Source organism: Myxocyprinus asiaticus, chromosome 35 (assembly GCF_019703515.2).
Source record: "Myxocyprinus asiaticus isolate MX2 ecotype Aquarium Trade chromosome 35, UBuf_Myxa_2, whole genome shotgun sequence".
Lineage (NCBI taxonomy): Eukaryota > Metazoa > Chordata > Actinopteri > Cypriniformes > Catostomidae > Myxocyprinus > Myxocyprinus asiaticus.
Genome location: NC_059378.1, coordinates 28304253 through 28316784, shown reverse-complemented (window position 1 = coordinate 28316784; position 12532 = coordinate 28304253). Strand labels below are relative to the sequence as shown.

The window sequence follows — 12532 nt, the reverse complement described above, 5'->3', positions numbered from 1 at the left end:
ATGAATAACCCTCAATAATTAACCTTCCTCACTTTATGGTGGGACTAAACATGATATTTATAGGATATTCCAGGACAAGTTACCATATGAAATGCACAAGAATAAGATATTATGTGAGCATAAGAACACATACAAATCTGTCAGAAAGCCTGAAACTGATGTCCATGCCATTATTCAGCACAGCATATTCAAGATTCGCTGCACATCTTCTGCAACACATCTCAAACTGCACTCCTACTGTGATAGTACCCGGCATATGGCTTGAATATGCAATATGCCGCACCTTTCAAATAATCCTCAAATAAGTAAAATGACTTACACAACACCATGAATTGGTATGAAACAGTTATGCAATATCAAACAGAATTTTTGAATATATAAGATGCAAAATAGGCAAAGTATGTTAACTGCAATCTTTAATGCAAACAGTACACCCTGCACACTATACATATGATTGTTTAAATAATTAGGCTTGCATATATTATAGAAAAACACTAGCATCTAAAGTCAGTCTTATTAAGGTTCTTGGACTCCTCCTGCGATTGAAAAATCAATAGCTCCACATAAAACACTGTTGTCTTTGCTTTCTTAGAGAGAAAGCATGCTGGCTCTCCTGGAGGAACTCCACTGAAATATGTATGCTTGTAACCAGGGGAAGTAAGGTGTGATTCCTCTACTCTGAGTGTATATGTCTTGTTTTATTATTTTGCAAAGCTTATGGATAATTATCTCTGCTGGTCTTTTGAAGCATTTGAATTAAAAAAGCTAACTGGACTGATCATTTGTCAGGTGCAGTGGGAAACGTTTTTTCTAAACCAATCGCAGCAGTGGTATGGAGCATAGCAACTGTGACCATAGATAACCTTTCTCACAACAAACATAAGACCAAGATAAGATTGACGTGCTGGTCAACACTGCAAAGCATGCAAGAATTGCAGAAATGATCATCAACGTGGGATTTTTATCACACTTTGTGCAGTTTAATCTTGCATAATCAGCGATAGTGTCATCATACTCTAGTCAAGGGATGAACAAACATTTAGCAATGATGCATCTCATTTGCAGCTCAGAGCCCATGCTGTGAGAATTCCCAGCTACTGTCCTCTTCCAGCATTTTTAAGCAAAAATGGTCAAATCTATAGTAAAACAGCCTCAATAAAGGTTAGAATTCATAAATTAGTTCTAGCTACTGTACTCAATCTTAATTTGCATGGTTACAAATGTTGCTGTAAATCAAGACTGTTTGCATGCAGCCATCTGTTTAAGAGCCACATAAAACAAGAATGATGGCACTGTCCAAGGTACCAGTCTTTAACTTCATGTGTGATTGATTGTTTTGCAAGAGGTCAATTTTAGACTGAGATTGAAGCAGACTGGATAACTAAAAACTAGCAAAGTTGAACAAGGTGCAAACTTATCAAAGCTTTCCATTGGTCAAACATGAAGTTAGTCAACTGCAATGACCGATTTTGAGCAAATTTTAGTACCAAATTATTGATTTGACCATTGTAGATATAAAACAGTGACCATAATGAATACATTTTTTGATAGTCCCTAAACAACTCTAGAGTCCTAACCCCATCCCCAACCTTAAGCTAAACTATTAATTATCTTTAAAATCAGAAGGAAATTATTGGTTGACATTATTGTTACTGAAGCCCCAGCCCTTAGCCTAAAGCTAAACCTAAAATTGATTGTTTGATAAGAATTTTGCTCCAACCAACGAGGATGTAGATCCAGGAACATGTCCTACTTGGCGAAATTATGGTAAACTTCATAACACTTCATCTATCATCAGCTTAAGTCGTAATCAGTGGCTGTAAACTTACCATTCATGTTGGGTTTCGTCAATGACCAGGAGTATCTTGAACTTCCGTGACATTGGTGCGGCACTTTGCTCCACGAGTCCTGCAGAGGCAGCCGTTTGCTTCACCACGTTGGTGATGGAGCTGAAGAATCCCGTCCCGGTGGACTGGGGCGGCTGCGGACGACGCTCAGGTGCCGGGGAAATGGTGGGGGACTTGGCCACAGGAGGGGCTGTTGGGGCAGGAGTCGGTCCTGAGGCAGGGGCCTTGGTGGTGCTGGCAGTGGGAGGAGGTGGTGGAGGTGGGTCTGGTCTCTGGAGGTCTGACATGTAGCCACTGGGCAGGTTGGCAATGAAGCTGCTGTCAGAGAGGCGACGACGGAGGAAGTTCATGCCTGCGGCTAGTGAAGGTTAAACTCTCAGATGCTCTTCGATGGACAACGTTGAAAGCTCTCTGCAACAGTAAGTGCCAGTCCAGCGTTTCCACAGAATCACCTCTTTGAACCGTATGGTTTGAGATACCCAAAACTTGTGCCTGCTTCTCAAAAGTGTGTTGATGGTATCACTCTTGTATTTTCCTTACTTTCTCTGTCTTCCTCAACTGACAGCCGGAATGCCAGGAAGAGATGCTCACACTCTGCATGTGCCTCCACTCAATCCCTCTCTCCCTCCCTTGCTCTCTCTTTCTCATACACTCGTCCCCCCCACCCCCCACCCCACCCCTCACGATCTCCTACATCACTGCTTACGTGGCTGTACTATGTACTGCAGCTGCTGAACAGGGTTTCCAATGAATGTGCATGGAGGGAGGGAAACTCCTACAGCAATTCCCCCTTCTCGTGAGTCTCTCTTCCTCTAGCTCCCTCCCTCTGCTCCTCAGAATGACCTATAGACCCTGGTCTGGCTGTGCTGAAACTGAAGAGAAGCTGATGGATGGAGTAATAGGTCTGTAGATGGTGATATACGTCAGCTTGGCTCTTGGACATTGATCTAGTGGCATCGATGAGTCAACTGAGATTCTTCCAAATACAAGAGCTAAACCTGAAGGAGCAACAACAACCAAATGGAGGCTGAGGATTTTTATGTGACAAGATAGCAACAAAACAGCAAATAATTTTCTGGGAAAATAAAGAAATATGTTGCAATGAGCAACATTTAAACAGATACATTTTCAACACCAACAAAACTATTAAAACACCATAACTTATATAACTGATCCACAAACATTTTGCAGCATTTAATTAAATAGTAATATAGTTTATAATCATGCTGCCTAGCTTTTAAAGCAGACTTTGCCTTGAGAGCACTCCCATGATGCTTTAAAATGCACAAAGGCAGCTTGCCAGGTTTTGGAATAGAGCCTAAGTGCCTTGATCAAAGGGACAATGGTCATAGATTATGGATCATGCCATCTGGGTTTAAATCAAAAAACATATTCCAATGGGTACCCTGATATTACCCTCTAAATGCTGTATTTTGGCACACACCATATTAAAGTATGGTAGGGCTCATTGACAGCATTAGTTAAAATGCATTGAAAATTATAAACAATCAGCAATTTGATTGGTTTGCACCATGTTCCATTGTTTTTCCAACAAAATTGTGTTTATGAATTTATAACTGTTACAGAGTTACTGTACATTATGGCTAACTTAATGTGCAATGTTGAATATGATTCTTTTTACACATGCATATGTTACTAAAAATAACTATTTTTCATATTTGCGGCAGGGCAAGTAAAAATCTGAACTACCGGCAGAAAAAAATCACCGTTGTTGAGCCCTTTGTGGGTTAATTTACCCACAAGTTACTTTGGAAACTTAAAATAAAAGATAAATTGCCTCTTCTTGCCAGTGTTCATTGTGCCCATAACTCTATTTAGATATCTTAATATTATAAAATGTGTATGTTCCTTGAATCTTATTTAAAGGGATAGTTCACCCAAGAATTTAAATTCTCTCATCATTTACTCACCCTCATGCCAACCCAGATGTGTATGACTTTCTCTCTTCTGCTGAGCACAAACGAAGGTTTTTAAAAGAATATTTCAGCTCTGTTGGTCCTCACAATGCAAGTGAAGAGTACCAAAATCTTGAAGCTCCAAAAAGCACATAAATGCAGCATAAAAGTAATCCATAAGACTCCAGTGGTTAAATCTATATCTTTTGAAGTGATATGATAGGTGTTGGTGAGGAACAGATCAATATTTAAGTCCTTTTTTTACTATAAATTCTCCTCCCTGCCCAGTAGGTGGCGATATATACGAAGAATGCAAAACGGCAAATACAAAAGAAGAAGAATGTGAAAATGAATGTGGAGATTTATGGTAAAAAAATACACTTAAATATTGATCTGTTTCTCACCCACACCTATCATATTGCTTCTGAAGATATAGATTTAACCACTAAAGTGACCACCAAAAACTACATACTGTAGCAATGCCCTGGCAGCCACCCAAAAAACTCTAACAACCGCACAGCAACACACTAAAAACCACTCAGAACACCTTAGCAACCACACTGTAACAGCCTAGCAACCACCCTGAACACCCTAACAACCACACAGTAATACGTTAAGAACCACTTAGAATACCTTAACAACCACATGGTAATGCCCTGGCAACCACCTAGAACATTCCAGCAACCACACATCAGTCCACTAAAAACCACTCAGAACACCTTAGCAACTGCATAGCAATGGCCTCGCGACAACCTATAACACCCTAGCACTGAAGTGCTGAGTTTTGTACGAGCAAGCGTCACTCACATTTTCTTCAGACAATGCAAAAATCTAGCTGAAAATTATATTATAAAATTGAATTCCTTTCAAAGACCTGTTATATATAGGGTTAGTTAAAAAGTTCTTACCCTCATGTTTTTAAGGAAGATTTTCTTTCTTCCGTGGAACACAATAGATATTAGGCAGAATGACAGTCACCATAGAGTCAGTCACACAGTCACACCATTCACGTAAATGGAGGTTGCAAGTGCCTAACATTTTACCTAGAAAGTCATTCAGGTTTGGAACAACATAAGGGTGAGTAAATGATGACAAAATGTACATTTTTGTGTGAAATATCTGTTTAAAGGGATCCCAAGTGCACTATAAACTATTAGAGTAGGAATGGGTTAAATAGATATTTACTCATTAAATATAATTTGTTTCTCAAGTTAAATTAGATAAAGACTGTCATTTATATTCATCGCTCAGCAGAAACAACAGCATTCTGAGGGCAAACAGGAACAATGATAATGAATATGAACATAATTACATTGTGTCTTGTGTAATTAGCTGGGTGATTCCAAATTAGGTTTTGGAGCTTTTCTGCTGAAGGTGTTTGAGAATAAATGTTTTGTATGAAACAAGAACAATGACATATCAATATCAAAGGAACGTCAATGTTCATTGTATAAGTTATGGCGTCTCGCTTGATTTATGAGGCAGGAGAATGTGGTCACGATGTGGCTGTAGTTTTGAAGTAGTGCTGGAGGTGTGAGCAGGGCTCGGTCAGGCAGATAGCACGTTGTGAGTCGCATCTGTAGCCATGCTGACATGCTAAGCTTTTCCTGACCTAAATTTTTCATGGCAGGGAAAAAATAGCACTACATCATGCTGTGCTTGGCTGTACTCTGACATACAGATTTCTGATTAGCTTATCATTGAGTCATGATGCACTGCAGAGAGATTGCTGTTGAAAAATAATACATGCATACAAGATGGACATAGACTGGATTGTGATGAAAAGATCAAAGTCATCAGAAAATCAGCAAAAATGTCAGCTGAGACTAAGGCATGATCTCTTGATAAAAGTGCCTGAGAGCAGGTTTTAAGATCTATACATTCCCTTGAGTGGTTGTTGCAGGCAGGATTATAACTCATACACTCAAAAAATGATTTCTTAATTCAGATTACTTAATTAAAATGAACTAAAGCAACAATTCTAGAACATTTGGTCAAAACTTGTTTTTATTGTGTTCTATCCATTTAAATTTGTAAAATTAAAGTTTACTTAAACCATTTGAGTTGGGACTACATGAATACTTTTTGTGGTGTTAATGTAGCATTGATAAAACTGGGCAGGGGATTTCCATTTCCCAGCTTGCTTTGCATGGGACTGGATATGGAGAATAAGTGTTGAAATTAAGTGGTAGCCCATCCGCCTCAAGGTTCAACATGTTGTGAGAGAGGAAGCTGGCACATCTGGCTGCGGCTTCTCAACCAATGTCTTGCCGTTTTATTAATTGATTGAGTTTATTTTTATTTTATTTAACTGGTTTTAGTAGTTTATTTTAGCTTCTGAATTTTATTCCAATATCGTAATATTTACTTGTTGGGTGTTGGCTGTCCTGCTGTTGGCCTGACTTCTCTGGCGCTCTTGCTGTTTGGCTTGGCTGCTGTGGCTCTTTGAACTGGTCATCTGCGTGTCTCCCTGACGATCTGAGAACAGTGTGTGCGTGGCTGGTTTGGCTAACAGCTTGGTGCTACTGCTCCTGACTTGCTGTCGCTGGACTGCATTTCACGACTCATGATACTGTGAATCAGCCGCTTATGAGCCTGAAGGATTTTACTGGATTGGATGTCATCGTGCTGCTTTGCCTCTCTTCATTTGTCATCTTTATCTATGTTGTAATTGGACTCTGTGGAAAGCAGGAATTAAATTTCTTGAATTCCAACATGTTAAAGTACTCATTTTCCAAACTTTTCTCTTTGGAACATCATTTGCCTCCCACCATCTGTGTTCAAAGAACTTTGCACTCACTTCAACTCTTGTGCCGGACAAGATATTTACACCGTGGTTCCAGTGGTGCCTCTAGGAATTTTTTTATGGGGTGGCCAGAGGGGAACAGTACAATTTTTAGGGTGGCACACCAAAAAATTGTGTGTGTGTGTATACAGTATATATATATATAAGGGCTGAAATGATTAGTCAAAGTTAGACAAAATTTTTTGTTGTCGAACAGTCATTTGATGTCATTTAACGGAACATGAGATCATATGAAACTAATGATAGAGTGCCAGAGCAGCACTGCGGCTGGCGCCTGACTAAGGAGAGGAAGAAAACACAGCTCACAGTCCAGATGCACTCTAAACTTTCCAAAGAGCTTCAGGTGATATAGATTGCAAAGTATGAGGGAATTATACAAAAATTATAAAACAAGAAGCACACTTGTTGTGGAATAAGCAGAGCCAGAGATGCCGCTTCGCTTAAGCAAAACTTGCATGTGGAGTGTCTTTAAATGAAACACCCCGGCGTTACATCTTTAATGCAGTTATATTTAATGCATTATATTTTAATAGCTTTATGAAAGTTCAAATAATAAGGAATTAGATCATGTAAATAACTACAAACTCCGAAACTGGCATTTCTCTGTGCAGTCAGCACCTCTTCTATGAGTTGCACGACTGTCCCGATCTAAAGGGGAGAGATTGAAACTTCACCCAGCTTATGCACATTCTGTCGTGGAGACACTCGTCCCTCGTGCATGCTTAATACAGCTAGATTATAACGTGATGGCTTGCGACTTACTGAATCACAATATGTCACTATGCATTTCTTATCATGAAGAAAATTGACAGTTTTTTTGTGAGTTAAAGATGGATTGAAGCGAACAGAAAGGTGAGAGGGGTAGTCTACACCCCATTATACACAGCAACAAAATACGTTTTTGATTTTTTTTGGCTTGTTTTCCGATATAAATATCTAAAACTCCTTTAAAACAGCATACATTTTCTTTAGTAGCTGTACTGCTGTAATGAGGGTGAGGCGGAAGCCGAGGAAGAATCCATATGCGGATGTTTATTCAAACAATCCATCGAAATCCAAACACAGTGTCAGAGCAGTCCAACCAGGCAATCAGACAAAAGGGATGATCCAAAAGAGTAGTCAAAACAAACAGGTCAAAACACTAGGCAATAAGGCAATGATATAAACGCTTGGTAAGGCAGATGATCTGGCAATACTTCGCAAAGTAACTATGGAACAGCATGGCTATTTATATGATGCAAACAGGAAATGACAATACAGGAACTGATGTGGCAGAAAACAGGAAGTGACAGTTCAGAATTCAGGTCTGGTGGGCAGGAGACCGCTCAGATGTTACAGACCCCCCCCCCCCCCAGGAGCGACTCCTGGCGCTCTGCATGGACGTCCCCGTGGTCGTGGCGCTGGGCGGTCTGGCCTGGCTCGATGAAATTCCTCAATAAGTGAGAAGTCCAGAATATCAGAAGCAGGTATCCATGATCTCTCCTCAGGCCCGTATCCCTCCCAGTCCTCCAGGTACTGGAGCCGACCCCCTCTACGCCTCGAGTCCAGCAGCATGTTCACCCTATAAGCTGGCGATCCGTCAATGTCCAGCGGAGGTGGTGGTTCTTGAGACTCAGCGTTGGGATCAGCATTCAGGTGGACCGGTTTGAGGAGCGAGACATGAAATGAAGGAGAGATGCGGTAGTTAGCAGGAAGCTCAAGCTGATATGTAACCTCATTTATCTGTTTTACGATTTTGAATGGGCCAACATACCTTGGGCTGAGCTTCTTGCTCGGCAGATGTAACTTGATGTCCCTGGTAGAGAGCCAGACCCTCTGTCCCGGTTGGTAGCGAGGATGTGGGCGCCGTCTTCGGTTAGCCTGGAGTTCTTGCCTTCGTACGGCTCTTTGAAGATGGACATGAGCGCTATCCCATACCCTCTCGCTACGACGTATCCAGTCGTTGACCGCAGGAACAGAGGAAGTTTCGCCAGACCACGGAAACAAAGGAGGTTGATATCCTAGCACACATTGGAATGGAGTTAGACCGGTAGAGGCATGGGTTAATGAATTCTAAGCATATTCTGCCCATGGCAAGAACTCTGCCCACCGATTCTGCTCCCGACTACAGTATGTTCTCAGATATCTACCGATTTCCTGATTCAGTCTCTCAACTTGACCGTTTGACTGGGGGTGATATCCTGACGTCAGACTCACATTAATGTCTAATTGTCGGCAGAAGGCTTTCCAAACCTGAGATGTGAATTGAGTCCCCCGATCAGAGACAATGTCTTCAGGTAAACCATAGATGCGGAAAACCTGGTGAAACAGGGCTTGAGCCGTTTCCATGGCGGTTGGCAGACCCTTGAGGGGAATAAGACGGCGAGACTTGGAGAATCTGTCAATGATGACAAGAATTGTTGTGAAACTTTCGGATGGAGGGAGATCAGTAACAAAGTCTATTGACAGGTGAGACCATGGTTGCAGAAGACCAGATGACAGTTCCTTGGGGGTCTTCGATTGTGCACAAACTTGGCAGGCTTTCACGTAATCAGTTATATCTCTATTCATCGTTGACCACCAGAAAGCGTTGTGGATTAATTTGATTGTGCGTGAGATACCTGGATGACCTGAGGTGATGGAGGTATGAACCCATTGCATGACCCGTTGTCGTAGTTCCTGGGGAACATATTGTTTGTTTGAGGGGCACATAGCAGGCAGAGGATTTTGCTGCGTGGCTCTTTGGATCTCCTCCATGATGTCCCAGTTCACAGAAGCGATAATTACAGAAGAAGAGAATGGGTTTAGGAGAATGATCTTGGAGAGGAGGGTCATGGCGTCTGGAGAGGGTGTCTGCCTTGCTTTTCTTACTTCCTGGGCGATATGTCACAGTAAATTGGAATCTTGAAAAGAATAGTGACCATCTGGCCTGACGTGAGTTTAGTCTCTTGGCACTCTTTACATACTCAAGATTTTTGTGATCGGTGATAACCTGGAACGGGTGAATGGCTCCCTCCAACCAGTGTCTCCACTCCTCTATCGCAGCTTTCATGGACAGTAACTCCTTATTACCAACATCATAGTTTCTTTCAGCAGAAGAGAGTTTTGAGAAAAATGCACATGGGTACAACTTAGCTGGTTGACCCTGACGCTGTGACAGTACTACTCCAATTCCGCAGTCAGATGCATCCACCTCCACTACAAATGGGAGGTTAGGGTCAGGGTGTTTCAGGATAGGTGCCGAAGTAAAACTTGACTTGAGTTTTTCGAAGGCGATGGTGGCCTCGTTTGTCCACTTTAACTTGGATGGTTTCCCTCTCATGAGAGACGTCAAAGGAGAGGCGATCATGCTGTAATTCCTGATGAAACGGCGGTAGAAGTTGGCAAAACCTAGAAATCTTTTAAGTTCCTTGATTGTGGATGGTTCAGTGACTGCCTGGATCTTAGTAGGGTCCATCTCCACTCCCTGATGACTTATGTGATATCCCAAGAATGTTGTTTTCTGAACATGGAACTCACATTTCTCAACTTTTACATAGAGTTGATGCTTAAGACGAGAGAGGATGTTTCGGACATGTTCAATGTGTTCAGCTTCCAACTTTGAGTAAATCAGGATATCGTCAATGTAGGCAATAACATACTGGTTCAAGATGTCTCTGAAGATATCATTAATAAATGACTGAAACACAGCTGGCGCATTGTCTAGCCCAAACGGCATCACCAAGTACTCATAGTGACTTCTGGTGGTGAGAAATGCAGTCTTCCACTCATCACCTTCCTTAATCCAGATGAGATAAGCGCTTCTTAAATCTAACTTGGTGTATATCTTTGCTTCTCGAAGTTGTTCTAGGGCAGCAGGAACAAGAGGAAGCGGATAGTGGAATTTCACCATCACGTTGTTAAGTCCACGATAATCAATGCATGGTCGTAAACCGCCATCCTTCTCAACGAAGAAAAAACCTGCTGCTGCTGGTGAGGTTGAAGGTCGAATGAATCCAGAGTTAATAGCCTCTTCGATGTAATCTTCCATGGCTTGAGATTCTTGACGCGATAGTGGGTAGACTTTACTCTTAGGTCGCATGGCATTGGGCAGAAGGTCGATGGTGCAATCCCAGGGGCGGTGTGGTGGTAGCTGTGTAGCTTTGACTTTGCTGAATACCTCTAAGTAGTCATGATAGCAAGCAGGAATTTTGGGACTAGGGGTAGTGAGTGGACTCTCAACACTTGTGGCGAGACATGGTCTTGGCATATTGATGTTCATGCAATGGTTAGGCAGAATTTGGACAAGTGAGACAGTTCTCCATGATAATACAGGATCGTGAACAGATAACCATGGATGTCCAAGGATGATTTCATACCTGGGTGAGTCAATGATGTAGAATGATATGTTTTCACTATGGAACAGACCAATCTGTAGCTGTGCAGGTGCAGTTTGATGGGTGATACCTCCCTCAATGGGTTTATTGTTGACATTAGTGATGCAGATTGTGGGAACACAGGGTAACGTAGGTAGACTGTATTTCTCGACAATATATTTGTTAATCAAATTCAGAGCAGCACCAGAGTCAATCAACGCTGTCAAGGTAATGGGACCATCCTTAGTAGTCAGCTGAACAGGAATCAACAACAAATTTGAAATCTGAAGAGAGCATTGATTAACACTGACCCGTCTGGTAGTAGTGGTGGCTCTCCCGACTTTGTGTGGGCACTCTAAGCTACGGTGGCCTGCTTCACCGCAGTAAAAACACAGATCATGTTGGCGGCGTCGAGTTCTCTCTTCATCAGATAGTTGTGCATAGCCTAGTTGCATGGGTTCTTGGTTGACGGTTGATGTAGTGAGGAAATGCGTGTGAGGCAGGTGAGCAGATTTCCTCTTAGGAGTGTTTCTCAACAGATTATTTATCTTGATAGCCATAGCAACAAACTCAGAACGTAAAATCCTAACCCTTGCAAGCCAGTTCCATCTGAAGCTCAAGGTTTAAACTTGGTTTGAACACAGCCCTTAGAGACACATCATTCCATCCACTTTGAGCGGCAAGGGTTCTAAATACAATAGCGAAGTCTGTAGCGGTACGGTTGCCTTGAGACATGTGTAACATTTGAGTGGAAATATCCTGTCCCCCCTCAGGATATTCAAACACATCTCTGAGTAGTTGTAAGAAATATGCAGAGGATGAACGAAACTGTGAATCTGTCTCCCAAACCGCTGCAGCCCAATCAGTCGCTTTACCAGATAACAATGACATCAGAAAAGTGCATTTACTTGCTTCATCATGAAACTGATCTCTCTGGCTTTCTACATAAATGCGTGCTTGTCTGATAAAACCACGACAATGTCCTGCAGAACCATCAAACTTGTCTGGCAATGCCAGTCTTACCGTTGGTGGTGTAATTGAAGGAAGCGATCAAATATAGTGGGTCAAATGTTCGTTTGCCGACTGCAACTTGTTGAGCTGCTCTTGGTAGTTCTTCAGCATCTCACTCTGATAAGCGAACGCCGCTTGGAGCTGAGAAACTTCCGCTGGATTCATAGTAGGCGAAGTATTCTGTAATGAGGGTGAGGCGGAAGCCGAGGAAGAATCCATATGCGGATGTTTATTCAAACAATCCATCGAAATCCAAACACAGTGTCAGAGAAACAGGCAGTGGGTCAAAACACAGTAAAGCAGTCCAACCAGGCAATCAGACAAAAGGGATGATCCAAAAGAGTAGTCAAAACAAACAGGTCAAAACACTAGGCAATAAGGCAATAAGGCAATAAGGCAATAAGGCAATAAGGCAATAAGGCAATAAGGCAATAAGGCAATAAGGCAATAAGGCAATAAGGCAAACGCTTGGTAAGGCAGATGATCTGGCAATACTTCACAAAGTAACTATGGAACAGCATGGCTATTTATATGATGCAAACAGGAAATGACAATACAGGAACTGATGTGGCAGGAAACAGGAAGTGACAGTTCAGAATTCAGGTGAGGGCTCCCTCT

The 12532-nt window shown here is 41.9% G+C and overlaps 1 protein-coding gene across 1 annotated transcript in view; it reads right to left on the bottom strand.

Moving 5' to 3' along the window:
• syn2b (synapsin IIb) overlaps positions 1–2455 on the bottom strand; it is a 217404-nt gene extending 214949 nt beyond the window's left edge. The window contains exon 1 of the mRNA XM_051672276.1: positions 1830–2455. Within this exon, the coding sequence (XP_051528236.1) occupies positions 1830–2197 (368 nt within the window). The 5' untranslated portion in view covers positions 2198–2455. The remainder of the gene's footprint in view (positions 1–1829) is intronic.
• Positions 2456–12532: the final 10077 nt, after the last annotated feature.